Here is a 26,629-nt window from a genome sequence, read left to right as displayed (position 1 = left end):
TCAATCAATGTGGCGAAGTCTTTCACAGCTTATAATATTGTTTGGACTACTTACTCTGTTCTGGTTCTGCTCATTTCACTATGCATAAGTTTATATATACATATGTCTTCCTAAGTTTGTTTTTTTTCTGAAACTAACCTGCTTTTCATTTCTTATAGCACAACAGTAATCTATCACATCATGTACAATTTACTCAGCTATTCCTCAGTTGGTGTGCGTTCCCACAATTTCCAAATCTTTGCTATGACAAAAAGAGCTACTATAAATACTTTTGTACATATATATCCTTTTCCATTTTCTTGAATCCCTTTAAGATATAGCTCTATCAATCATATTACTGAGTCAAATGACATGCATAGTTTTATGCACATTTGGGCACAGTTCCACATTATTCTCCATAATGGTTAGACAAGTTCGCAACTCTACCAAAGATATTTTTCCAAATATACCCTCCAATATTTATAATTTTCTTTTTCTGTCATGTTAGCCAATCTTTTAGATGTGAAATATCTTGGAGTTGTCTGAATTTGCATTTTTCTAATTATTACTGATTTATAGCATTTTTATATGATTGGTGATAGCTTTGATTTCTTCTTCTGAAAACTTTCTGTTAATATTGCTTGACCATTTAACTTTCAGGGAGTGGCTCTTACTTTAATAAATTTAGTTTAGTTTCCTATATATTTGATAAATGAAGCTTTCAACACAAAAGATTACTCATTTTTCCCAGCTGTGTCCTTTACTTCTAATTTTGGTTACAATGATTTGTGCAAAAAATTTTAATCAAAATTCTTATAATAAATCATCTTATAAATAAAATCTCATAATAAATTATCTCATAAAATAGAAATTGTCTCCTAAAAATCTTACTTTATTATTCATAGATCTTACAGAAGTTTGTTTGTTTTTTCCCCATGCTCTCCTACATTCACATGATTTTCACCAAAATAAAGCTCCCATTAGTGCAGTGGAAGGTCAAATTGTGGAGTTTCTAGGTTCAGGATCTCTTGGTCTTCTTACTATATAAAACAACGTTATTCCATAAATTTCAATTTTGATCAGCTAATAAGCTAATAATGTTCTTTCTGTAAACACTGATCCTGAGAAGTAGAAACCAATAGGTTCAACCACAAATAATAGTATTTTAATTTAAGTTTACTGATTATTTACTTACCTCCACCTGGCTTTCCTAATTGCACAAAAATATTGAGGATTTCTTCTTCACATCATATAATTTGAATGGGGGAAAAGGGAACATATGAAAGAAAAAACAAAACTCCTTAGAAGTGTTCACCTCATATTACATCAATTCAAAAAGCATTTTCTACAGAGTTTCAGTTATGGCACTAAGCACTAGTAATATAAACACAAAAGCACGCAACAGCCCCTACCATCAAAGAGCTCACAGACTAATCGGGGTTACAGCATGCAAACAACTGTATGTACAAACAAGATACATACTGGACAAACATGACAATCAACAGAGGGAAGGCACCAGCATTAAGAGTAATAAGCAAAGGCTTTCTTGTAGAAGGTAGGATTTTAGATAAGACTTGAAGGAAACTAAGGAAACCAGAAGAGAGAGGTAAACAAGGAAAGAATTACTATAATGGGAGACAAAGAGGGAATATGTACAAAGCCAGGAGATAGAATGTCATAGAACTGTAGAAGACATGGAGGGAAGTAAGGTATATGAAGAACAAAAAGGTAGGAAAAGGGCAAGATATAAATGTCTTTAAAAACCAGGAGAATTTTTATTTGATCTTAGAGGTGATAGAGAACTAGTCAGTCAATCAAGGAGCATTTATTAAGGGTCTGCTATGTGCCAGGTACTATGCTAAGTACTAGGGATACTATGAAAGGGAAAGACTTTATAACCTACTACAAAGCCCCTACTACCTTTCTAGTCTTCTATACACACACACACACACACACACACACACACACACACACACACACACACACACACATATTCTTACTCCCTGCCATGGACTCTGATCCAATAACACTAGATCATGTCTTGTTTCACATGTCTATTCCATTTTGTGACTATTCCATAAACAAGATGCTTCATACATATTTCAGCTTTTGGAATTTTCTCTGGCTATTCCCCAGGCCTGGTGTGTTTTCCTTCTATTCTGATTACTGAAATTCCTGGTTTCCTTTAAGTCTCAACTAAAATCCCACCTTCTACAGAAAGGAAGCCTTCCCCAATCCTTATTAATTTCAGTACCTTCCATCTGTTAATTATCTCCTATTTATCCTATATATAACTTGCTTTGTATGAATTTGTTTGCAAGTTGTTTTCTCCATTAGATTGTAAGCTCCTTGAGGACAGGTACTAACTTTTGACTCTTTTTGTATTCCCAGTTCTTAACAGAGTACTTAGTATATAGTAGATGTTTAATAAATATTTATTGATTTGCTATCAATAGGCAGTTAAGAGATGAAATTGGAGGTCAAGAGAAAGGTTAAGATTAGATAAATAGATCTGAGGATAATATTTATAGTGATGATAACTGAAACCATAAGAAGTGATATCTCTAACTGCCTTTCAGACATTTCAAATTGAATTGTAGACAGACAATTCAAATTGAAAAAGTAGACATCTTAAACTCAACATGTCCAAAATTGAACTATTTTCCCCCTAAAACAATCCCACATACACCAAAAAAGTGATAAGATCACCAAGAAAATAGTATGAGGAATAAGTAAAGAGAACTATGGAAAGTCTTGGATATACAGTATATAGTCTTATAATACTCTGGAAATCACCAACAGAGTAAAGGCATTAGATTAAGAAGGATCAGCAAAATAGTGAAGCAATGCCTGGTGGAAGTAATGGAAAGCTGAGGTTTACCAAGGCAAGATCAGCAATAGGATAAGGGAGCAAGAGCCCCAAGAGAGAAAGAAAGAATAGAAATGAACTCATAGCAAGTGCAGAGATTATGTATGACTTAGGAAAGAACTGAAGGAGTGCAAGCAATGAAGGTCATACAGAGGATGAAAAATAGGATCAGTAGTTGAAAGGCAAAAGAAGAAATGGAATGACAACAAATTATGAATAGAGAAAGGTATTTCAGAGCTCAGGAATATGAATGTGGAAAATTTACTGGTTAGACCAAGATCAGTGGTATGATTGTGTATGTAGCTAATGTGGGGTATAGCTAATAAATAGGTCATAGGAAATTATTATATTAAGGAACTGAAGGGTTAGGCCATTTAAGAGATTATTTATATGTGGGTATGTATGTATGTATGTTAAAGTCTGCTCCTATGAGGATAAAAGAAATAGACTGTGAGTCAAGCACTAAACTCATTGAGGAAAGAAGGAGAATGTTCTGGAGCCTGGTAGATAACAGCTGTTATAATCTTAATATGGTAATAAATACGGTTTAAAAAAAAACTCAGTTGAGGAAAAGCTACTAAGTGATGACAACAAGGAGGTTTGAAAAAAGCAATGAGAAGCAAAGAATATTCTAATCCCCTTCCTCAAAAACTACAACCAATGTTAAAAAGGGTCACCAAGGAAGTGGAGTCATCAGGAAAGAGTTAGTATTCAGTTAGTACAAGAAGACTGAGAGAGTGAAAAAGGAATAGATTAAAATGAAAATTAAGTTGTTACCCATTGTGCAAACATTCCCAAACACCCAATGGAAGTGGCATGTAGCTTTAGCTTGGGATAAAGGGATTGCTAGGTTGAAGAGGATGGGAACAAGACAGCAGGGAACAAAGAACATAACTGAAAGATTAAGGCCAGAGGTTCAGAATCAGGATGAGAAGGCATGACAGAATGAAAAGTGAGTTAATCACTGAGGAATGGATTGGCCTCAAGTAGAGCTGTCTCAAGACATCATGTAATTATATATAATTGGAAATAAGGCAGTGAGTGTCCAGAGCACAAAGCAATGGCTGGCCCAGAGACATTAGGTAGCTCCCCTCCACCTTCAGCAGGTATACGTGAGGCAACTGGTATGAAGGTGGAGTTTTAGGAAGCCAGATAACATACTAGGGGTACTCTTGGAGAGAACAATGAGGCTTGGATTATTCCAGGGAAGCTAGAATGGTCCCCTCCAAGAAGGAAAGGAAGGAAGCCTTATGATTCAGTTCATAAAAGCTGATTAAAGTTTGCCTCTGTACACTTCCATCAACTACTAAAATTCCCTCTGATTGAAGGATATCTCTCAAAATCCTTTTATGAACTAAGGCCTGCTCTAAACTTTCCGTTTTGAAGCATTCTTACCATGCATGGTCATCTTCAATAGACATTTATCAAGATCCTATATAATTTGGCCCCAATACATACCTGTAGGTTTATCTACTGCTACTTCTCTTCATGAAGCCACTGCTCTAGCCAAACTGGCAAATGTAATCCCTCACATATGCCTTGTGATTTTCAATCTTTGAACTTTGGCTCACACTATCCCACCCATTCAGAGTATCCTTACCTGCTTGTCTATCTATCCAAACCTTTCAAAGATGAAATCTAAGCCCCATCTTAAATGTAATGTCTTCCAAGTTCAAGGTACCCAGAAGTAAATTCTTTTTTCTGAATACCTATAGTAATTCCTGTCCTTAATTCAACTGACAATGAATCATAGGTAGATCTTTGGCATCCCTTCTGCTATTTTATTTGAATGGTATTAGTTTGTATTGTTATTTAATTTCATACGTGGGTGTCTGTGTATACACACACACACACACACACACACACACACACACACCATGTTCCCTAAACTTTACTGTACGCTACTCAAGGAGAGGTGATGTGTCCTCTACAGCACCCCAGTTATGTCTTTACAAAGAGAAATTATTTAATAAATACTTGTTGACATGATTTGAAACTTGTTTAACAGAATGTGATAAATATCTATCTTAATGGATGATATGCATTTAAATGTATATCTATCAATATGAACTAAACCAATGGGAATCATATGAAGTCATTGCTAAGTCATGAGAAATAGGGATAGTAGTACAATCTTTTGCCATGTTTTGTACTAAAGAAGTAAGTTACCTGGATCACCTTCCTCTTCTATATTCAACACAATAATACAGATATGCTTTCTTAGTTGCCGAGTGTTGGAGAATTTCCGACAGCATTTATGGCACTCCAAGTTGTCAGGTACCACTTCAGTAACTTCAGGAAGGCTGTTTCCTTCAGGGAGAGCCAGCTGGTTTTCTTCATTTGGACTACGATTATTATTTTCCGTTGATTCCTCATCAGGGCAGAGCTTCTTAGTTGAACCTTTTGGTCTTCCCCGTTTTCTCTTCACTACCAAAAGCTCTATAAAGGAGCATTAAAAAGAACAAAATGACACAGTTGCATAAAAGGGATAGAAGAGGTTTTGGGGAAGTGAGGTTATGTATTGGAACAACTAAGTTTGAAAATACAGGTAGCATTTCGCATTTTAGCTATCAAAGCAAATTCTAAAGCAAAAATGGGAAGGAAAAAAAAATCCAGGGTGCTAACAGCTGTGCACTAATAACAGCCTTACAAACTGACACCATTACAGCTATTTAGCAATCTATAATATATTCAACAGCTTTAAAACCCTGACACCTTTCTTTCTCCTGACTGCAATATATTATTTTATCAGAGCACTTATATGCGACTTCTATGAAAGCTGTTATGATTTAAGTTATGACTGACAGTTCCCAGATCACAAATCATGTTCTTTGTTAACCATCATTTTAATTTAAAGTCAGTTCCAGAAAAAAATGCTAAACACTTCTTTGAAATGGGCTCTAAAAATAAAAGGCTGCTTTAACTTAAGCTCGTTGTGTTTTTAATGAGTTGTACAACCATTCAGACTACTTCTTCAAATCATAATTACTTGAGTCAAATTGTCCAGAAGGAGAGAGAAAAAATACAACCCAAAGCAAGAAACTAAAGAACTAAAAATAAATAATAACTTTACATAGTTTCCTAGCGACCAACTGAATTTAAATGTCAGAGATGAGGAGATACATTAAAAACTTTAAAATTACTTTACAACTTTAAATTCTTCTTGATTACTCTTCTACTTCTTAAAAGTAAAAAGTTGTTTTTTTTTTAGATAGATATTATTGATAAAAATATAAATGCTGTTGGATTTATGTGAAAGTAGAACAGGACATTGCTTCTGTGAAAAGAATTTGTCTGTTCCACTAAAATCCCTCCACACATGAATCTCCCCACTCAAATTGCAACATTAAGCTTACCACAGATGACTGAAATTCCTATCATTAAAGAATTCATTCCGTTGGATTAAATTAGACCCAAGATGGATAAACTTGGAGTAAGGAAATGAGGGAATCAAGGGGTAGCATGGAAATAGGGTATTGAGGGGGTTTGTACCAGAATCGGAGTCCTGGGGAAGGAGATCGCTGAAGAAAGAGGAAGTAACAGGCTAATAAAAACTTCTTGCTTTCCCTAATTTACAATTTTGTGGAGGCTACTATCACTGCTGACTCTTCAGTAGTGATGCTGGCTGTCTGACTAGTTTCCTTTTAATCACTCAAGCCTCCATTTGTAGAGGGGAAAGATGAAGTCACATATGGAGAGAGCACATAAACATTTACACATATAAAACACATACCCTTATTGTAAACACCATTCCTAATGTCAAAGAGCAGATAAAGGCTAAACAACCAGGACAAAGAAAGGTCTCAGATGGAGACCACTTGAAGAAGTGGTAAAAAGAATGCTGAGAAAAAAAAAGAAGTTACTTCTATTCAGGAATACAACCGAAAATGATAGCAGAATGATTCAGAAAGTAAAATCCAACAATATGTTGTTTACAAGAAACAAACTTGAAATATAGATTCACATAAATTAAAACAAGAGGTTAGAGCAAAATCTATTATGCCTCAGGTGAATACAAAAAGTAGTAGTAAGAATTATGATATTGGACTTAAGATAAAGAAGATACCACTCTTCTGCCTTGGAACCAATACACAGTATTGACTACAAGATGGAAGGTAAGGGTTTAAAAAAAAAGATAAAGAGTAATATTACATTTCATTAAATGGTAAATTGATTTCAATATTAAAATATTGATGGAAAAAATGGCATATATTAGAAAATACTTAAAAGACAAAATAAATGAATTACAAAGATTAGTTGGGGGGGTCAAAAACACACAAATCCATAACCCCCTTAAGAAAGAAAGAAGGAAGGAAGGAAGGAAGGAAGGAAGGAAGGAAGGAAGGAAGGAAGGAAGGAAGGTAGGAAGGAAGGAAGGAAGGAAGGAAGGAAGGAAGGAAGGAAGGAAGGAAGGAAGGAAGGAAGGAAGGGAGGGAGGAAGGGAAGGAGGGAGGGAGGGAGGGAAGCAAGGAGGGAGGAAGGGAGGGAGGGAGGGAAAGAAGAACAGAATTTTATAATAATTAGGTATGAGAGACTTCTGGCAATTATTGATGGAAACAGAAAATAGTATGACCATTGTCACCATTTCTATTTATCATAGTACTAGAAATGCTAGCTACAGTAACAAGATAATAAAAAGAAACAGAATAGTATTACATAAAGAAGAAACAAAGTTATCATTTTTGCAGATTATATGATGATACAATTAACTCTGAAGAATCATTAAAAATAAATGAAATAAATTCAGCAAACTTGCAAGATGTAAAATAAATCTACATAAATCATCACTGCTTGCCTATACCACCAATAAAACCCAACAGGAAGAGCCTAAAAGAGCAATCCTGTTTAAAATAATGTATGGTTTTGTACAGGATGTATAAAAACTTGGGAGCTGACTTAACCAAGATAATCATAAAAACTGTATAAAAACAAACAACTTTGAAAGTTGTAAGAACTATGATCAACACAAACACCATCCATGATTTCAGAGTATTTAAATAAAACATTCTATCACCGTTGTCATATAGAAAGGTGGTGATACTCGACTTAGGGTACAAAATGAGACATGTATATTTTGATATACAGCCACTGAGGCAATGCAGCGATCCAGAACAACTCAGAGGAATTTATGAGAAAGAACACTATCCACATTCAGAGGAAAACTGTAGGAGTAGAAACATATAAGAAAAACAACTGCTTGATTACAAGGGGCAAGGGGGATATGATTGGGGATGTAGATTCTAAATGATCATCCTAGTGCAAGCATCAACAACATGGAAATAGGTTTTGATCAAGGACACATGTAAAACACAGTAGACTTGTATATCGGCTACAGGAAGGAGTGAGGGGAGGGGAGGGAAAGAATATGATTCTTGTAACCAAGGAAAAATGTTCTAAATTGACTAATTAAAAAATTTTTCAAAAAGAAAAATAAAGTTCAGAGGAATTTAGTCAAATTCCCTCATTTTAAAAAGAGGAAGCAAAGAAGGGAAGTGTTTTGACCAAAATCATATAGCAAGTTAGTGAGATATTGGGGACTAGAATGTAATGGTCCTGAATCTGAGAGTGATATTTCTCCAAAACCACAGCTGCTTCTCTCTAATTCTATGGCTCCAATATTTATATGCAATAATAATGACTGGAAATTGATTTATGTACACGTGTGAATATAACCCTATGTCAGATTCTGTCTCTGCATCAAAATAATCATGGATATGGAACATTTTTGTGTAATCACTTGTTTTATGTGATTTGACATTAGATCACAAAAATTTGACACAAAAACTGTAATAATCAATTGCGAAACAACATTTTTATCATTTTTGAAAGTAAAGATTTTTGGTAAACCAAAAAAAAAAAAAATACAGCCACTGAGGGAATTTATTTTACTTCACTGCATTTCTCATAAGGAATTTTTCTTTCATCATTTTTTCACAATGGAGTGAGAGGGAGAAAAATAAACTTATGTTAATTAAGATTTTTTTAAATAGAGTGGAAAGACATGTCACAGATGAGGAATATTGCATGCACGTTCAGGCAAAGACATTATACTGTTAGTTTTGTTTAATTCTTTTACTTTGTTACAAGAGATCTCTCAAGGAATAGTATTACCTGTAAATGTAATATAAAAAATGCACATAAAAATGTTTTTAGAATAAATCAGTAGAGCTGGGAGGACTGGATATGTCAGTAAAGAGAATGAAGCAACATAAAGGGGAAGGTTAATAAGCAAGGGCTGCCAAAGTATAATGGTCTGGACCAGAGCTGGGACAAGGACAGAAGGCTCCCTAGGTAAAGACCAAGGTAAACTGGCAGGAAAAGCAGGGATTAAACTTGGCTAAGACCAAGGGGTTTGGCCTAAAATTTTTAGAAAAAGTTGCTACTATGGCATTCCTCTCTCTAAAAATAAACTCCTATAATACCATCTCTCCCCTGATTGTGAAAATGAAATTAATTAACTCTCCCCTGATTGTGAAGATCAAATTGTAACCCCTGCCTATTTTTAATCACCAAAAGTGTAAACACTTTACTTAAAAGTTGAGTAGGAAGATCTGCCAATCTTTAGATTTAATCACCAAAGGTGTAAACACCCCATTTACACTTGAGTGGGAGAGGTCTGGGACCCACATGTGCAATAGTGGGTGACAAATCAGAATGGGGCAGTCTTAAAGCAAAGCTTCTACTGTGATTGGTAGATGTAAAATTAGGTGAAGGCACAGGATGTGACACAAAATAAAGTGTCTTTAAAAGGGAGTTACAACTTCCTGAGTTAGTTTTTATTTGGAGTTCTGAATTCAAGTTGAGACTGGAGAAGAATCTGCTGGCTGGACCTGAGGCTCTGTTCCTGGTGAGGCTGTTCTTAAATCTCTTCCCTTTGGACTGACATGTGGTGAGTGAAAAGGCTGACTCCTGGATATTTTCTGAAGAAACTAGCCTCAAGAGAGACCTACCTCTTGAGAGAGTTTTCCCCAGTGTATAAATGAAGATTTTTAACCCTAGACTTCATTACCCAGAAGTCCTTGGTATTTCCTAGAAATCCCTATAATCTCTCCTGAGTTTCCAAGTTGGTGAGATCACAATTGATATTGAACTGGCACTAACTCCTCCCACACTGGCCTCTCTTCCTTTGCAAATGATGTAGCAAGTATAGTGGTAAGCTAAGTGCGGGAATTTTAAATAGGCTAATTAGCCATAGGCACATGGTTTTTATTTTGTATCTTCTTTATTCCTTAATTTTCTAATAATTCTTAATAAACCTCATAAAATATAATTTTATTATTAGAGATATAATTTAATTTTTACAGTTATGGCAACCACAAATCGATGAGAACTTAATAATTTTTTTAAGATAGCATAGATAATTTTTTTTTAGCCACACTTCTCCCGCCAAGGCTTTTCACCCAGCACAATGTGAATTTTAGAATCTCCATCTTGCTTGGTGTAGCACCCAAAATTGTGCACACCCACACTACACGGGCATGTGCTAATCAGTGACAAATCAGAAATAACTAACTGCCCACCTGGGCTGTCCTAAGCCAAGCTTGAGCCACCATTGGCACTTGTGAGGCACAGGAAGTGATGGAGAGAGCAGCCTCTGGAATTAGCTCACTTCCTGTGGACAGGGCTGGACGCCAATTCGTGCTAGAAGCTTGAGCAAGGTGGAGGCCCCCAGACAGTTTCCCTTCAGATCGGTCACGTGAGTCAAGGACTGTTTCCTTCTCTACCTTGGCCTTTTGGGCCTAAACTCCCTCTGGCTCTCTGCCAGAGGTTGAGTAACCCCTTTCCCTTTTCTCCTCTCTCCTCTCCCTCTCCCTTTTCTTACTCCCATTGTGATTAAACCACCATAAATTCCATTCTGACTTGAGTGTTTCATTTTAGGAATTTCATAAGTAAATTCCTTGGCGGCCATAGTTTTAATATTATAACAATCTTCAACGGTGAAATTTTCACTACAATTCCACCCAACCACCCTCACAAGGCTTCTGATTCAGCTCACTCCTGGCAGATTTAATTTTTATATCACGTCCTCGGCTTTGCCAAGGCCAGCTGAAATTAACTCTCCCTGCCTGGGTTAAGCCAGATGCTGAGAGTAAATTACTTAGTGCTTAGGCTAGATCTTACCCTATCCTCTCTCTGATTTTCTTACTTCACTCTTTCCATATGTTGTAAATAAACTGTAAATAAATCTCTTTGGAATTAATATAAATTCCTGGTGACCCTATTTTAAATATAATCCAATCCAAACCTTATTATATAATAATCCCTCTCCACCCCCTTACATCTCTTAGCTATTATCCCCATCTCACCCACTCCTAAACCTATTCCTCAATGTCATCCTTACCTCTATTCCTTTCCCTTAGTCACAAAAAAATGAAATGAGATGGCTTCTGTTCGCCAAGGCCAACCAATCTAACATGTCTATGATCCCTTCCTCTCCCATCCACTCCAAATAATACAATCTCAACCATCATCCTGTAGGAATTAAATGTTAATGGTTTGACTAAAATATATGAAAATTATAATATGGTTATCGCCAATTTAAAATATGATAGCTCAAAGTCAAAATGATTTGTAATAGCTTTTATTTACAAAAAGTGGAAAAAGTGAAAGTAGAGAAATACAGAAAGGTAGAGAAGATACTTACCCTCCCTATCTATCTAAATATTTCTCCAGTGCTCAACTCAGCCAGGGCTTGTTGACCTTCAGCCAGAATTAAACTCTCTCCAGAAGACAGGAAAGGAAAGCCACCTATTCATTCAACCCAAGTTCCCTCCAAGAAGTAGGTCAAGACGATGACTCAAGCTGAAGATGACTCCTGAGACCGACTTTCTTCTTGAGGCCAACTTTCTTATTGAAGCTGACTTCCTTCTTGAAGTTGACTCCCCTAACCCCAGAATTTCGGGGCCTTTTATAGTGGCTTCTTGCCTCTGCCCCTCTGAACAAGGGCCAATTACAGCTTCCAAATTGCCTAGCACTGCCCAGGGGCAGTGTTTGTGGGAACCACTACTCACTTTCTGGAGAGGTGAATACTCATCAACAGGGTTCACAGATTCCTGGCTGATTGAGGTATGAATTATCATTTCCTGGCTGATTGAGTTTAAAGGGTAGAGAGCTCCTACACCTAGTGCTAAATAAGGTGTTCAAGCTTTTGTTGATTCAATTCAAAAGTAGACAAAGGAGAGTTAATCCTATCTTCACAATCTAGTGAGGTACTAAGTAGGGGTATTTAAGTTATTATTAACCAAATTTTAACTCAAAAATAGACATAGGGAATAAAGGATTCCCTTTCACAAGTGTAAACTCAGAATAGACAAAGAGAAAAAAGAATTTCCTTTTCACAATCCCTTTCTTTCTAATCTTCACCTTCTTATCTACTAGTTCCTTCCCTCTTATTCCCTTCAAACATGCCCAGGGAGAGCCAACTTTAAAACATTCTTCAATAGATACTAAAATACCTCTAAAATGATCATTCTAATAATATTCCTACATTTCTTGGCCAACTCCTGGAAAAAGTTATCTATTACCTCCTTTCCTATACTCTTATTAATTTCTCAGGATCTTTGCAGTGTAAACCTCAAAATTTCTTAGACTTATAAATGTTGGAAATTTCACCATTGGGAAATTTAATACTTGAAAAATTTCCTATTGATAGTGGGTCTTGGCTATTGGAATGTGAACCCCATTGGCATGGGAGGTTCCTCCTCCTCCCTTCTTAAGATTACTTTAGGACAGAAACCTTTTGCTGAACAGTGGAAAGGACTTTGACCTATGCTTAAGCATAGAACAGGAATTTCTTTGAGTCATGATTGATTTTAGAATTGATACAATGGAGATACTTGGAATCAATCTCCACCCTACTCAGTCCTAACAGGATTGAGGAAGGGCTGCAGCATAGATCAAAATTTAATTATTCCAATCTCTACCCCCTACTCAGGTTAACAGGATTTAGAAAGGGCTGTAGCAAAGGATCAAAGATTTAATTATTTGAGAATATGACCTTCAACAGACATGTGCAAAGCCAGAAATTGATGGACAGTGATTGATAGATGTGAGAACTGAGGGGAGGGAACTTGGATGGTTTCCTTAAAGATAGAGGGGTCTGAAGACTCAGGGAGGTGGTTGAGGAGTTTGGCTGAGTGGTTGGAGTGTGCTCTGAGAAGCTTGCTCTGAAGGAAGCTGAAGGTGGGGGCCTCTGAGACTGTTTCTCCATTTTGGTCACGTGAGTAATAGGGACTGATCTCTTTTCTTTGCCCCAGCTATCTAAGGGCTTGGGCCTTTTGGCCCAGCCTAAACAGAAGGGGTATTTAAGCCCTATTCCCTTCTCTCCCCTTTCTCTCTCCCTCTCTCTCTCTCTCTAATTCCTTTCTTCCTCCTGTTTGTAATTAAACTCCATAAAAGGTTGACAGCTGACTTGAGTTTTCATTTAGGAATTACATAACTGAATTCCTTGGCGACCTTAAATTAATATATATCAGTCTTTAAAGTGATATCCATGTCACAGCAGTCAGCTTCAGATCTTATCACTCAAATGAATCTGCTCTCTCCATATTACCAATGGTGTCCTGGATTTCATGATCTCCCGAAATTCATCATTCTGCACCATGAAATCAACATTGTAATTATATCTCCTCAGATCATTTCCCATCCAGCTGCCATATTTTATTATGTCCCATTTGTTAACCTCCTCTACAACATCATTTTCAGCTTCTTTTTTTGTGTTGTCTGTTCTTTATTAGATTGTGAGGTCCTTAGAGTCAGAAACTGTCTTGTGCCTTTCTTTGTAGTCTAAGCATTTAGTATAAAGCTTGGCAAATAGGAAGCAACACCCAATTACCAAATTTGATGACCTGTTCCCAATCTTCATCCCTTTCTATCTACTCATTCTACTCCATTTATGCCTGACAACTATTCTTTACTACTATATACTCTGTCCTTTCTGGTTGTTTGTTTGTTTTTTTTTGGGGGGGTGGCAATAAGTTCTCCTGGTTCACCTATCTAAGCACAGTGAGCCTTTTTGGCTCTCCCTATCACTCTCCCTAACTCAAGGTGTCCCTAAGCTAGGTCCTCTTATCCTCCTCCTCCCCTCCTTCCCTCCTACTGTTGCCTTGCCCCCATATCAGTTCCAATGGGTTTACTTATCATCTCTATATAAGTAATTCCTAGATCTATAGTTGGAGTTCCTGTCTTTCCCCACTCACCAATTGCCGATTGGATAGTTCAAACTGAATAACCTAAAGACCTGTCAAATTCAACATAGTCAATGGTCAATAAGCATTTTTAAATGATGTTATATGCCAGTCATTGTACTGGGCACTGTGGATATAAATACAAAAAAGACAGGCCTATACTCAAAAAAATTAGAATCTAAAATTAAGAAGATAATGCATAAAAGCAGACTGAAAATGGGGAGGGATCCAAGAGAGGAACTGAGAGTACCCAGAATGGAAGAATGATGTTCACTGAATCAAAGCCAAGCATAGCAGCTGGTAAAAAAATAAAACGAAGAGCTGGAAATTCTGAGCCCTTTATAGAGCCTTTGGGAGTAGAATTTCGATCTGCCTCCCAGCCTCAAATCAGAGGTAAGAGGTAACTGAGGGTAGTTATGCAGTATTAAGTACTAAAGCTGAAGCAAACTTCATCATGAAAAGATTTCTGTTGATGATATTATCCTGGGGGAAGCATGATGTTTAAGGAGCCAAAACCAAGTAAGAGTATGTTGCCCAAAACAGAACTAATTATCTTTCACACACACAAAAAAAAAAAATCACCCCCTACTGAACTTCCCTATTTCTGTCAAAAGCACCACCATTCTTCCAGTCTCCCAGATTTGTAAACTTAGTTTCATACTTGACTCATCCCTCTCTCTCAACGATGCATTCAATCCTTTGTCAAATCTTGCCATTTCTACCTTCAGACAGTAATGATTAAAATATTGGAAGACATAAACTGTTGTAGATAATAGAGTGGTTTGGTTAGAATTGTGACCCCAGAAACTATGGTTTCAAGACAATGTCATGTTTTAAATCAAATATAAGGTGGTTGCCAGGGAAAAATTCCCAATTCTTAAATATACCCAAGTCAACTGGGTTTTATAGAGATTTTAATTCATACAAATGAGGAATTAAAGAAAGGGAGAGAGAGAAAAAAAAGAAATATAGAGAAAAAGGATAGGCCGGTCCAGGCCAGCCCAGGCCAGCCCAGACCCAAGCCCTAAGAAAAGAGATCTCACATTCCTGATCTAAGTTCCTTCATTGTTTAAATGGGGAATGGTCTTAGACAAACGTTATGAAGTAGGGTCTGAGAATTTTTAAGATTCACAATCCCCCCTGATGATCATTGGGAGACTAGTCTCCCCATTCATCATTTAACATAATCACCTTGTAGTCCTAAATGCACTTCTAACTGTAGATATATACAATATTCAATTTTCTAAGAGGAAATGGGAGTAGTGAGGGAGGAATACAAAAGAAAGAAAGCGTACTTCCAGTCAAGATGACGGTGTAGAAGCAGCGAAAGTTCAGACCTCGGAAACCCTTCCTTACCAATCGCAAACAGAGTGCTCCTAGGCCACAAAAATTCAAGCTAAACAACAGGATAGACCTCGGGAAACCTCCTCCTGGACCTGGATCAAAAGGTACCGCACCCCAAAAGCCAGAACCCTAGATAACTCAGATCTAAGGGGTAGACAGAAAGAAGGTCCCAGGACCCATCCCCCCCAAACCCAGAGTGCTGAGCCCACGGCACCAGCGGGAACTTCAGGGCTCTGAGGACTCACCTTGAAACCACCCTGAGCCAGTCTCGGGGGCACCCAAAACAGACGGCAGGGAAACTTAGAGAGAAGGGGGAAGCCTGTAGCCCCCTGGCTGGATCCTTCCATCTGAGTCTCAAGGGACGTCCCAGCTTTAGGGCACCAGCTGAACCCAATCCCATCAGGAGCCCTCAGAGCTACTGAAAGGACAGAAAACTCAGGGCTGGAAAAGGGGTTGCTCCGAAAAGCTTACCTTGCAAGTAACCCGGGCCAGTTTTCGGGCATTCAACACAGACTGTGGAGGAGGAAGTTGCTGCTTTTTTTTTTGGCTTCCTTTTTTTGGCTCGGGGAGCCCACACCACCTGAACCTAATCCCATCAGGAGCCCTCAGAGCTTCTGAAAGAACAAAAACTTCAGGACCAGTGAAGGGCTTACCTTGAAAACAACCCAGGCCAGTCTCCAGGCATTCAACACAGATTGTGGAGGAGGAGGTTTTTTGCATCAGGGCTCATTTGGCCCAAACCAGGTAAACCTAATCCCATCAGGAGCCCTCAGGCCCAGGCAAGCCACGACCCCTCCCACCTTAGAGAGCAGAGTCTTCTGAAAGAACCAGCTGAACCTAATCCCATCAGGAGCCCTCAGAGCTACTGAAAGGACAGAAAACTCGGGGCTGGCAAAGGGGTTGCTCGGAAGAGCTTACCTTGAAAGTAACCCGGGCCAGTTTCCGGGCATTCAACACAGACTGTGGAAGAGGAGGTTGCTGCTTTTTTTTTCTTCCTTTTTTTTGGCTTGGGGAACATTCAGCCCACACCACCTGAACCTAATCCCATCAGGAGCCCTCAGAGCTTCTGAAAGAACAAAAACCTCAGGGCCAGTGAAGGGCTTACCTTGAAAACAACCCGGGCCAGTGAAGGGCTTACCTTGAAAACAACCAGGGCCAGTGAAGGGCTTACCTTGAAAACAACCCGGGCCAGTCTCCAGCCATTCAACACAGATTGTGGAGGAGGAGGCTTCTTGCATCAGGGCTCATTCAGCCTAAACAAGGTGAACCTAATCCCAACAAGGAGCCCTCAGAGCCCAGGCAAGCCACGACCCCTATCCCCTTAGAGAGCAGGGTCTTCTGAAAGAACCAGCGGAACCTAATCCCATCAGGAGCCCTCAGAGCACAGAGAGGCCAGGCATCTCCCCCCTTAGAGAGCAGGGTCTTCTGAAAAAACAGAAACCTAGAGGTGAAGTCAAGGTGGCAGCCTAGAAGGAGCATAGACCTGGCAGCCTGGCCAGACCTTTGAAGATCCTCCATATCTGCTCCAGCCTTCCAGGAAGTTTAAAACTCAGAGTAAACGAAGCCCAACTAAGCTGAACTCAATCCCATCAAAAGTCTCCAGATCTCAGGGAAGCCCAGGCTCCCCATCCATCCTCATTGATTGCTGGACTTTAAGCCAATCAAAAGCCTCCAGAGGACAGGAAAGCTCAAACCCCCAACAACCCTCCCCCAGAGATTACACCAAGAGATCCTCTGTTAAAGCTCCAAGAGGGGAGACTGATAGAAGTCCCCAAAAAACAAAAAAAATGAGAGGAACAAGAGCACAGACAAATACAGGGAGGAAAGAAGGGGTAAATTTGAACAAACAACAGAAACAGAAGAAAGAAACTACAATAGACAGCTACTACTCACCAAATGGAACAGAGGGGGAGAGATCAGCAAACGATAAACCAGAAATCCCAGCAAAATGGATACAGGCTGTGGAACAACTCAAAACACAACTAAGAGAGGCTGAAGACAATTGGGAAAAGAACTTAAAAATTAAGATAAGTCATCTGGAAACAGAGGCACTTGAACTAAAACAAGAAAATAGTGTCCTGAAAGCCAAAATCATCCAGCTGGAAAATGAGGCAAAGGAGATGAAAGATGAGGCAAAGGAGATGAAAGACAAGATAAAGAGGATGAAAGACAATCTTCAAAGAAAATCAGACCAGAAGGAAAAAGACGACCAAAAAGCCAGAGATGAAATCCAATCTTTAAGAACCAGAGTAAAACAACTAGAATCAAGTGACCTCACCAGGCAGCAGGACACTATAAAACAAAACAAAAAGAATGAAAAAATTGAGAAAAATGTGAAGCATCTCATTCACAAAACAGACGATTTAGAAAATCGTTTAAGAAGAGACAATTTAAGAATAATCGAACTACCAGAAGACCAAGACAAAAGAAAAAGCCTGGACATAATACTAGAGGAAATTATCCAGGAAAACTGTCCCGAAATCCTAGAACAAGAGGGGAAAGTGGAGATTGAAAGAATCCACAGATCACCCACTGTATTTAATCCCCAACGGACAACACCAAGAAATGTTATAGCCAAATTCAAAAACAATCACATGAAAGAACAGGTTTTACAAGCTGCTAAGAAGAAGCCATTCAGATACCATGGAAACACGGTGAGGATAACACAGGATCTGTCTGCATCCACACTGAAAGACCGAAAGACAAGGAATATGATATATTCCGGAAAGCAAGGGAACTAGGCCTACAGCCAATAATAAAATACCATCAAAACTGACTATATTCTTATAGGGGAAAGTATGGTCATTTAACACAACAGAAGAGTTCCAAGCATTCATAAATAAAAGACCAGACCTGAACAGAAAATTTGAAGTCCAATCACAGAACTCAAGAGAATCATCAAAAGGTAATTAAAAAAGAGTGGAAAAACAACAACAACAAAAATTTTTTAAGAGTCTCAATAAGTTAAAATGATATGTATCCCTATAAGAAAAGAGGTCATTGGCAACTCTTAAAAACTGTTGCTATCACCTAAGCAGCTAGAAGAACTACACTCAGAGGTAACAGTGACAAAACTGTATAAGATGAAAGGACAAGACATAAATAGGTATATAGATATATGCATGCATAAATACATATACATGTGTATGTATATATATATATATATATATATATATACATACACATGACTAAAGCTAAAAAAGAAAAGAGTTTATGACTAAAAGAAATGAGAAAAGAAACAAATGGGGGTAAATTTATATGTCACAAAGAAGCACATGGAGGGAGGGGGGAGAACATCGATACACTGGAAGCGTAAAGAGGTTGGAGATAGGAAATACTCAACTCTTACGTACCTTGAAACTGACCCAAAGAGGGAAGAACAATCCAATCCATTGGGGAAGAGAATAGATTTGCACCCTATAGGGGAGTAGAAGGGTAAAAAACAGACTGGTGGGGAGGGAAGCAGTACAAGGGAGGGAGAGGGTGGGGGGGGGGGAATTATAAAAAGACTACAGGGGAAAATAAGGGAGGGAATAAGAAAGGAGGGGGGTAGAAAGGGAAATACAAGGGGGGCTGATTTAAAGTAAATCACTGGACTAAAAGGTAGAGCTGAAGAAGAAAGGTTAGATTAGGGAAGGATATCAAAATGCCAGGGAGTCCACAAGTGACATCATAACATTGAACGTTAATGGGATGAACTCACCCATAAAACGAAGACAAATAGAAGAATGGATTAGAATCCAAAACCCTACCATATGTTGTCTCCAAGAAACACACATGAGGCGGGTACACACCCACAAGGTCAGAATTAAAGGAGGGAGTAAGACCTTCTGGGCCTCAACTGACAGAAAGAAGGCAGGAGTGGTAATCATGATATCTAATAAAGCCAAAGCAAAAATAGACCTGATCAAAAGGGATAGGGAAGGTAATTATATTTTGTTAAAAGGGTCTTTAGATAATGAGGAAATATCACTAATCAACATGTATGCACCAAATAATATAGCACCCAAATTTCTAATGAAGAAACTAGGAGAATTGAGAGAAGAAATAAACAGTAAAACCATATTAGTGGGAGACTTGAACCTACCATTATCAAATTTAGGTAAATCAAATCAAAAAATAAATAAGGAAGAGGTAAAAGAAGTGAATGAATCTTAGAAAAATTAGAATTAAAAGACATATGGAGAAAAATAAATAGGGATAAAAAGGAATACACATTCTTCGTAGCACCACATGGGCACATTCACAAAGACTGACCATACATTAGGTCACAGAAACATGGCACACAAATACAGAAAAGCAGAAATAATGAATGCAGCCTTTTCAGACCACAAGGCAATAAAAATAACGATCAATAATGGTACATGGAAAACCAAATCAAAAACTAATTGGAAACTAAACAATATGATACTCCAAAATCTTTTAGTGAGAGAAGAAATCATAGAAACAATAATTTCATCGAGGAAAATGACAATGGCGAGACATCCTTTCAAACCTTTTGGGATGCAGCCAAAGCGGTAATCAGAGGTAAATTCATATCCCTGAGTGCATTTATTAACAAACTAGGGAGAGCAGAAATCAATCAATTGGAAATGCAAATCAAAAAACTCAAAAGCAACCAAATTAAAAACACCCAGCAGAAAACCAAACTTGAAATACTAAAAATTAAGGGAGAAATTAATAATATCGAAAGTGATAGAACTATTGATTTAATAAATAAGACAAGAAGCTGGCACTTTGAAAAAAACAAACAAAATAGACAAAGTACTGGTCAATCTAATTAAAAAAAGGAAGGAAGAAAAGCAAATTAACAGCATCAAAGATGAAAAGGGGGACATCACCTCTGATGAAGAGGAAATTAAGGCAATCATTAAAAATTACTTTGCCCAATTATATGGCAATAAATACACCAATTTAAGTGATATGGATGAATATATACAAAAATACAAACTGCCTAGACTAACAGAAGAAGAAATAGAATTCTTAAATAATCCCATATCAGAAAATGAAATCCAACAGGCCATCAAAGAACTCCCTAAGAAAAAATCCCCAGGACCTGATGGATTCACCAGTGAATTCTATCAAACATTCAGAGAACAGTTAATCCCAATACTATACAAACTATTTGACATAATAACCAAAGAGGGAGTTCTACCAAACTCCTTTTATGACACAAACATGGTACTGATTCCAAAACCAGGCAGGTCAAAAACAGAGAAAGAAAACTATAGACCAATCTCTCTAATGAATATAGATACAAAAATCTTAAATAGGATACTAGCAAAAAGACTCCAGTAAGTGATCAGAAGGGTCACCCACCATGATCAAGTAGGATTTATACCAGGGATGCAGGGTTGGTTCAACATTAGGAAAACCATCGACATAATTGACCACATCAACAAGCAAACCAACAAGAACCACATGATTATCTCAATAGACGCAGAAAAAGCATTTGATAAAATACAACACCATTCCTATTAAAAACACTAGAAAGCATAGGAATAGAAGGGTCATTCCTAAAAATAATAAAAGTATATATCTAAAACCATCAGCTAATATCATCTGCAATGGGGATATATTAGATGCATTCCCAATAAGATCAGGAGTGAAACAAGGATGCCCATTATCACCTCTATTATTTGACATTGTACTAGAAACACTAGCAGTAGCAATTAGAGAAGAAAAAGAAATTGAAGGCATCAAAATAGGCAAGGAGGAGACCAAGTTATCACTCTTTGCAGATGACATGATGGTCTACTTAAAGAATCCTAGAGATTCAACCAAAAAGTCAATTGAAATAATCAACAACTTTAGCAAAGTTGCAGGATACAAAATAAACCCACATAAGTCATCAGCATTTCTATGTAATTCCAACACAGCTCAGCAGCAAAAACTAGAAAGAGAAATCCCATTCAAAATCACCTTAGACAAAACAAAATACCTAGGAATCTATCTCCCGAGACAAACACAGGAACTATATGAACATAACTACAAAACACTCTCCACACAACTAAAACTAGACTTGAGCAATTAGAAAAACATTAACTGCTCATGGATAGGAAGAGCCAATATAATAAAAATGACCATCCCACCCAAACTTATTTATCTATTTAGTGCCATACCCATGGAACTCCCAAAAAATTTCTTTACTGATTTAGAAAAAACCATAACAAAGTTCATTTGGAATAACAAAAGATCCAGGATATCCAGGGAAATATGAAAAAAACACAAATGATGGGGGCCTTGCAGTCCCTGACCTCAAAATATATTACAAAGCAGCAGTCATCAAAACAATTTGGTACTAGCTAAGAGACAGAAAGGAGGATCAGTGGAATAGACTGGGGGCAAGCGACCTCAGCAAGACAGTAAACGATAAACCCAAAGATCCCAGCTTTTGGGACAAAAATCCACTATTCAATAAAACTACTGGGAAAATTGGAGGACAGTGTGGGAGAGACTAGGAATTGAACAACACCTCACACCCTACACCAAGATAAATTCAAAATGGGTGAATGACTTAAACATAAAGAAGGAAACCATAAGTAAATTGGGTAAACACAGAATAGTATACATGTCAGACCTTTGGGAGGGGAAAGACTTTAAAACCAAGCAAGACATAGAAAGAATCACAAAATGTAAAATAAATAATTTCGACTACATCAAATTAAAATGCTTTTGTACAAACAAAACCAATGTAACTAAAATCAGAAGGAAAACAACAAATTGGGAAAAAAATCTTAATAAAAACCTCTGACAAAGGTTTAATTACTCAAATTTATGAAGAGCTAAATCAATTGTACAGAAAATCAAGCCATTCCCCAATTGATAAATGGGCAAGGGAAATGGATAGGCAGTTTTCAGATAAAGAAATCAAAACTATTAATAAGCACATGAAGAAGTGTTCTAAATCTCTTATAATCAGAGAGATGCAAATCAAAACAACTCTGAGGTATCACCTCACACCTAGCAGATTGGCTAACATGACAGCTATGGAAAGTAATGAATGCTGGAGGGGATGTGGCAAAGTAGGGACATTAATTCATTGCTAGTGGAGTTGTGAACTGATCCAACCATTCTGGAGGGCAATTTGGAACTATGCACAAAGGGCGATAAAAGAATGTCTACCCTTTGATCCAGCCATAGCACTGCTGGGTCTGTACCCCAAAGAGATAATGGACAAAAAGACTTGTACAAAAATATTCATAGCTGCGCTCTTTGTGGTGGCCAAATATTGGAAAATGAGGGGATGCCCATCAATTGGGGAATGGCTGAACAAATTGTGGTATATGTTGGTGATGGAATACTATTGGGCTAAAAGGAATAATAAAGTAGAAGAATTCCATGGAGACTGGAACAACCTCTAGGAAGTGATGCAGAGCAAGAGGAGCAGAACCAGGAGAATATTGTACACAGAGACAAACTCACTGTGGTATAATCAAACGTAATGGACTTCTCCATTAGTGGCGGTGTAATGTCCCTGAACAATCTGCAGGGATCTGGGAGAAAAAAATACTATCCATAAGCAGAGGACAAACTGTGGGAGTAGAAACACCGAGGAAAAGCAACTGCCTGACTACAGCAGTTGAGGGGACATGACAGAGGAGAGAAACGAGCACTGTAATGCAAATATTAACAACATAGCAATGGGTTCGAATGAAGAACACATGTGATACCCAGTGGAATCACACGTCGGCTACAGGGGTTGGGGGGGAGGAAAAGAAAATGATCTTTTTCTTTAATGAATAATGCATGGAAATGATCAAATAAAATACTATAAAATTAAAAAAAAAGAAATAATGAAAAATAATAAATATGATAGGGAATTATATTTCCCCGCACTTTTCTGTGAAAAAAAAAGGAAAAGAAAGAAAGCAAAACCAATGATTTGCTAGGCGCATTGACAGAAAGCCAAATTAGGGGCAGTCCCTTTTGCCATAAATGTGTATATTTACAATAAATGTTCAATCAAACTTCAGTTCAATCAACCATATCCAAAGTTCATTCTTGATCTTCTTGATGAAGTGTAGGTTTTCTAGCATCTTTCTGCAACAGTTCATTCTTTGGATTCAGGAGTTAACAAGCTTCTTCCTTGAAGTTCTTTTCTCGAACAAAAATCAAAATCTTCGATTTTATGTAAAAATAAAATCTCAAACAAAAAATCAAAATTCTTGGATTTTAAATTAAAATATAATTCCCCCCCCCTGAAGTAGGTGTTAAAAAAACATCCAGTTCAGCTCAGGATGCAATGTTGACTTATGGGGGTATATGAGTCAATTATCAGAAGAAGAGAAAAATAATCAAAAACATAAGAAAAAAATTCAAAATACGCCCTTGTATAGGTCTAATTTAAAGTAGTTTCTATCCCATAAGTCTGTAGGACAAAATGCAGTAATATTGCACTTAGCCATTTGTAGCCAAGACTACAGGAAGTTGCCATAATATAAGAAGAAAAAAAAAAACTAGAATTCTATTTTGATAGGGAAGCGTCATTCCCTCGTCTGAATTTTGACATTCTCAGGGATATAGGGAGTCAGCATGATAGTCAAATTTTGTACTTGTATGAGTACTTCGCAAAGAGTGTAGATACAAGGAAGTCCTATGACTTAACATATGTCAAGCGTCACAACCTCGAGTCTCACATTAGTATTTCCTGTGTGCTCTTTTTGTCACTTTTCAGGTTAAGTCTGTGCTTCTTCTTTTTATCCCAATTTCTGGAATCAGATACAAATATTAATAACAGTCCCGTAATATTTTATCAATAAATGGCAGGTTCCCATAGTTTAAAGCTTTTTGGTATGCATTGATATTATAGCAAGTATATATATTAAACTTGTATTACTGCAAAAGAAAATATTAATTGATTGTATGTACTTTTAGTACAAAAAATGAGAAAAAATCAATTATTCTAATCAAAAGAAAAGCAATAATAAAAATAAGGAAAATATCAGTAATTCCTCAAAAAACAGCATCCCCTTACCTATGGATTATTATTTCCAATGTATATCATAGGGTACAATCAATCAGTCTCAACAGAAGATGCTTTCTACACATGTGAGCAATGAATCCAAGAGTCCTTTTCTCCAACCTTTATAAATGTTGGAGTAGTTAACAGTATTTGGAATGGTCCTTCCCGCGAAGGCTGAGTTGCTCCAGTATGCTTAAAATTCTTAATATACACTTTGTCTCCTAGGTTCAGGTCATGAAGAGAAAAATCTAGTGGTCCAGCTTATACTGCAGCTCTGGATTCATGAAGTTCACGTAGTTTGTGCTGTAATTCCTGTATATAGGAAGCAATAGTAATATCTCCCCCTAATAGGGATGTATAAGCCGGGGAGAAAGGCTTAGTCTGTATAGGCGGATGTCCAAAAATCATCTCAAATGGTGAGATGGGAAGCTCTCCTCTAGGACTGCTTCTAAGATAAAATAGGGCCAAAGGGAGAATTTCAGGCCATTTTAAATGTGTCTCAGTGCATAATTTTCCAATCATCATTTTAAGTTCTTTATTCATTCTCTCCACTTGGCCTGAGCTCTGGGGAAGATATGGAACATGGAATTTTGGAGTTATCCCCAAGCAAGAATATATCTGATTTAGGACAGAATCAGTAAAATGACTTCCTCTATCTGAATCAATACATGCTGGCAGTCTAAAGTGAGGAATAATTTCTTTTAAAAGTATTTTTGCAACAAAATCCGCTGTGGCTCGGGTCACAGGAAATGCTTCGAGCCATCTGGTCAGTTGATCTACAATGACTAAATAAAATTTATAACGTCCAGCCTTTGGCATTGTTATGAAATCTATCTGTAGATGTTCAAAAGGTGTGTAAGCCAGAGGACATCCACCAAAGGCTTTGCCACAAAATGCATGTTGGTTATATGCTTGGCACATAGAGCAGGCTGAACACACTTTAGAGGCTATAGTAGTTATGCCAGGGGCTATCCATACTTTCTTAACAGAGTCCATGATGCCCTGGGTGCCAAAATGACCATTTTTATGAATAGATTGGCAAATTTGGTGATAGAAACTTCTAGGGAGCAGTGGTTTTCCTTCAAATGACAACCATACTCCATTAATCTGTTTTGCTTTGAATTTTTGTTTCCATTTTTCCACTTCCTTTTCATTATAGGAAAGTAATAAATTTAAATCATCATTGGTTGTTGATGTTAAAATTAATTCAGGTCCTTCTATGGCTGCTAGCTTTGCAGCAGCATCTGCTCAATAAATAAGAAAAAAAATCAGGAATCCAATGTGTTCTCAAAAAACAGCATCAAATTGTCAATGGATTTGATTTTGCTCCCCACACAGTCATCATATTAGTTCTGACCCTATCACTTCTCACCTAGATTATTACAACAACCTCCTAATTACCTCTTGTCTCAAGTTTCTCAGCACTTTAACCCAGCCTATATGCTGCTGCCAAGCACAGAATTAATCATATCATGCCCCTGTTCAATCAACTCCAATAGCCCCTTATTGCCTCTAGGATGAAATATCAATTTTTTTTCTGTTTAGTAAAGGTCTTCATAACCAGGCCCCAACCTATCTTTTCAGCCTTGTTATCCAATCCCTCTGCCAGGATCTAAGATCTAGATCAAGTAGCCTTCCCTCTCTCCAACACATAGGACACTTTGTCCTCTATCTCCTATCTTAATTTTTAAGATTAAAAAATTCTTTGTAGTGGTTGTGTCTTGTGCCTAAAAAGCGTGTCTTCCTAAGCTCAATTTTGCAGAATTCCTCTTTTTTCAAGATGAATCACCTTCTATGTGAAGCCTTTCTCTACTGTTTCTGATTCCATACTATTTTGATTTTTCTACTTTATAGTCAATAGTAGTTATTCTCTTTATATTATTTGTTGAACATATTTAAGATAGTTGTCTCATCAATTAAAATGCTGGCATCTTGAGAGGAGGGATTGTTTCATTATTTGCTTTTTTATCTGCTTCACCCACAGAGCTGCTTAGCACAGAGCAAGTATTTAATGAATGTTCCTTGACTGGTTGGTTGAAAAACTGAATGATCATTTGGGGGTATGTGGTGTAGTAGTGAGGGAATCTTTTGTGGGTATGATTGGACTAGGTGGCTAGCCAGGTTTCTTCAAATTTGAAAATTCTGTGATTTGGTAATTTTTTAATTAATTAAAGTATAAAATTAACTTATATTTTTAAAATGAACAAAGTAATACACACTTTCTGATCAACTGATATGTCCTATCAAGGCCTAGGACAGTTATTTACTATTCTTTGCAAAACCTTT

General features: G+C 37.4%; 1 protein-coding gene across 2 annotated transcripts in view; it reads right to left on the bottom strand.

The window, feature by feature from the left end:
* ZFAT (zinc finger and AT-hook domain containing) overlaps positions 1-26,629 on the bottom strand; it is a 318,710-nt gene that overhangs the window by 192,014 nt on the left and 100,067 nt on the right. The window contains exons 3-4 of one of the 2 annotated variants that reach the window (XM_007488367.2): positions 5,018-5,287; positions 1,175-1,219 (exon numbers count right to left, since the gene is read on the bottom strand). In XM_007488367.2, the coding sequence (XP_007488429.1) occupies positions 1,175-1,219; positions 5,018-5,287 (315 nt within the window). The remainder of the gene's footprint in view (positions 1-1,174; positions 1,220-5,017; positions 5,288-26,629) is intronic. The other variant, XM_007488369.2, reaches the window with a different exon arrangement.

This window comes from Monodelphis domestica, chromosome 3, assembly GCF_027887165.1.
Source record: "Monodelphis domestica isolate mMonDom1 chromosome 3, mMonDom1.pri, whole genome shotgun sequence".
Lineage (NCBI taxonomy): Eukaryota > Metazoa > Chordata > Mammalia > Didelphimorphia > Didelphidae > Monodelphis > Monodelphis domestica.
This window is presented reverse-complemented; position numbering and strand designations above follow the sequence as displayed.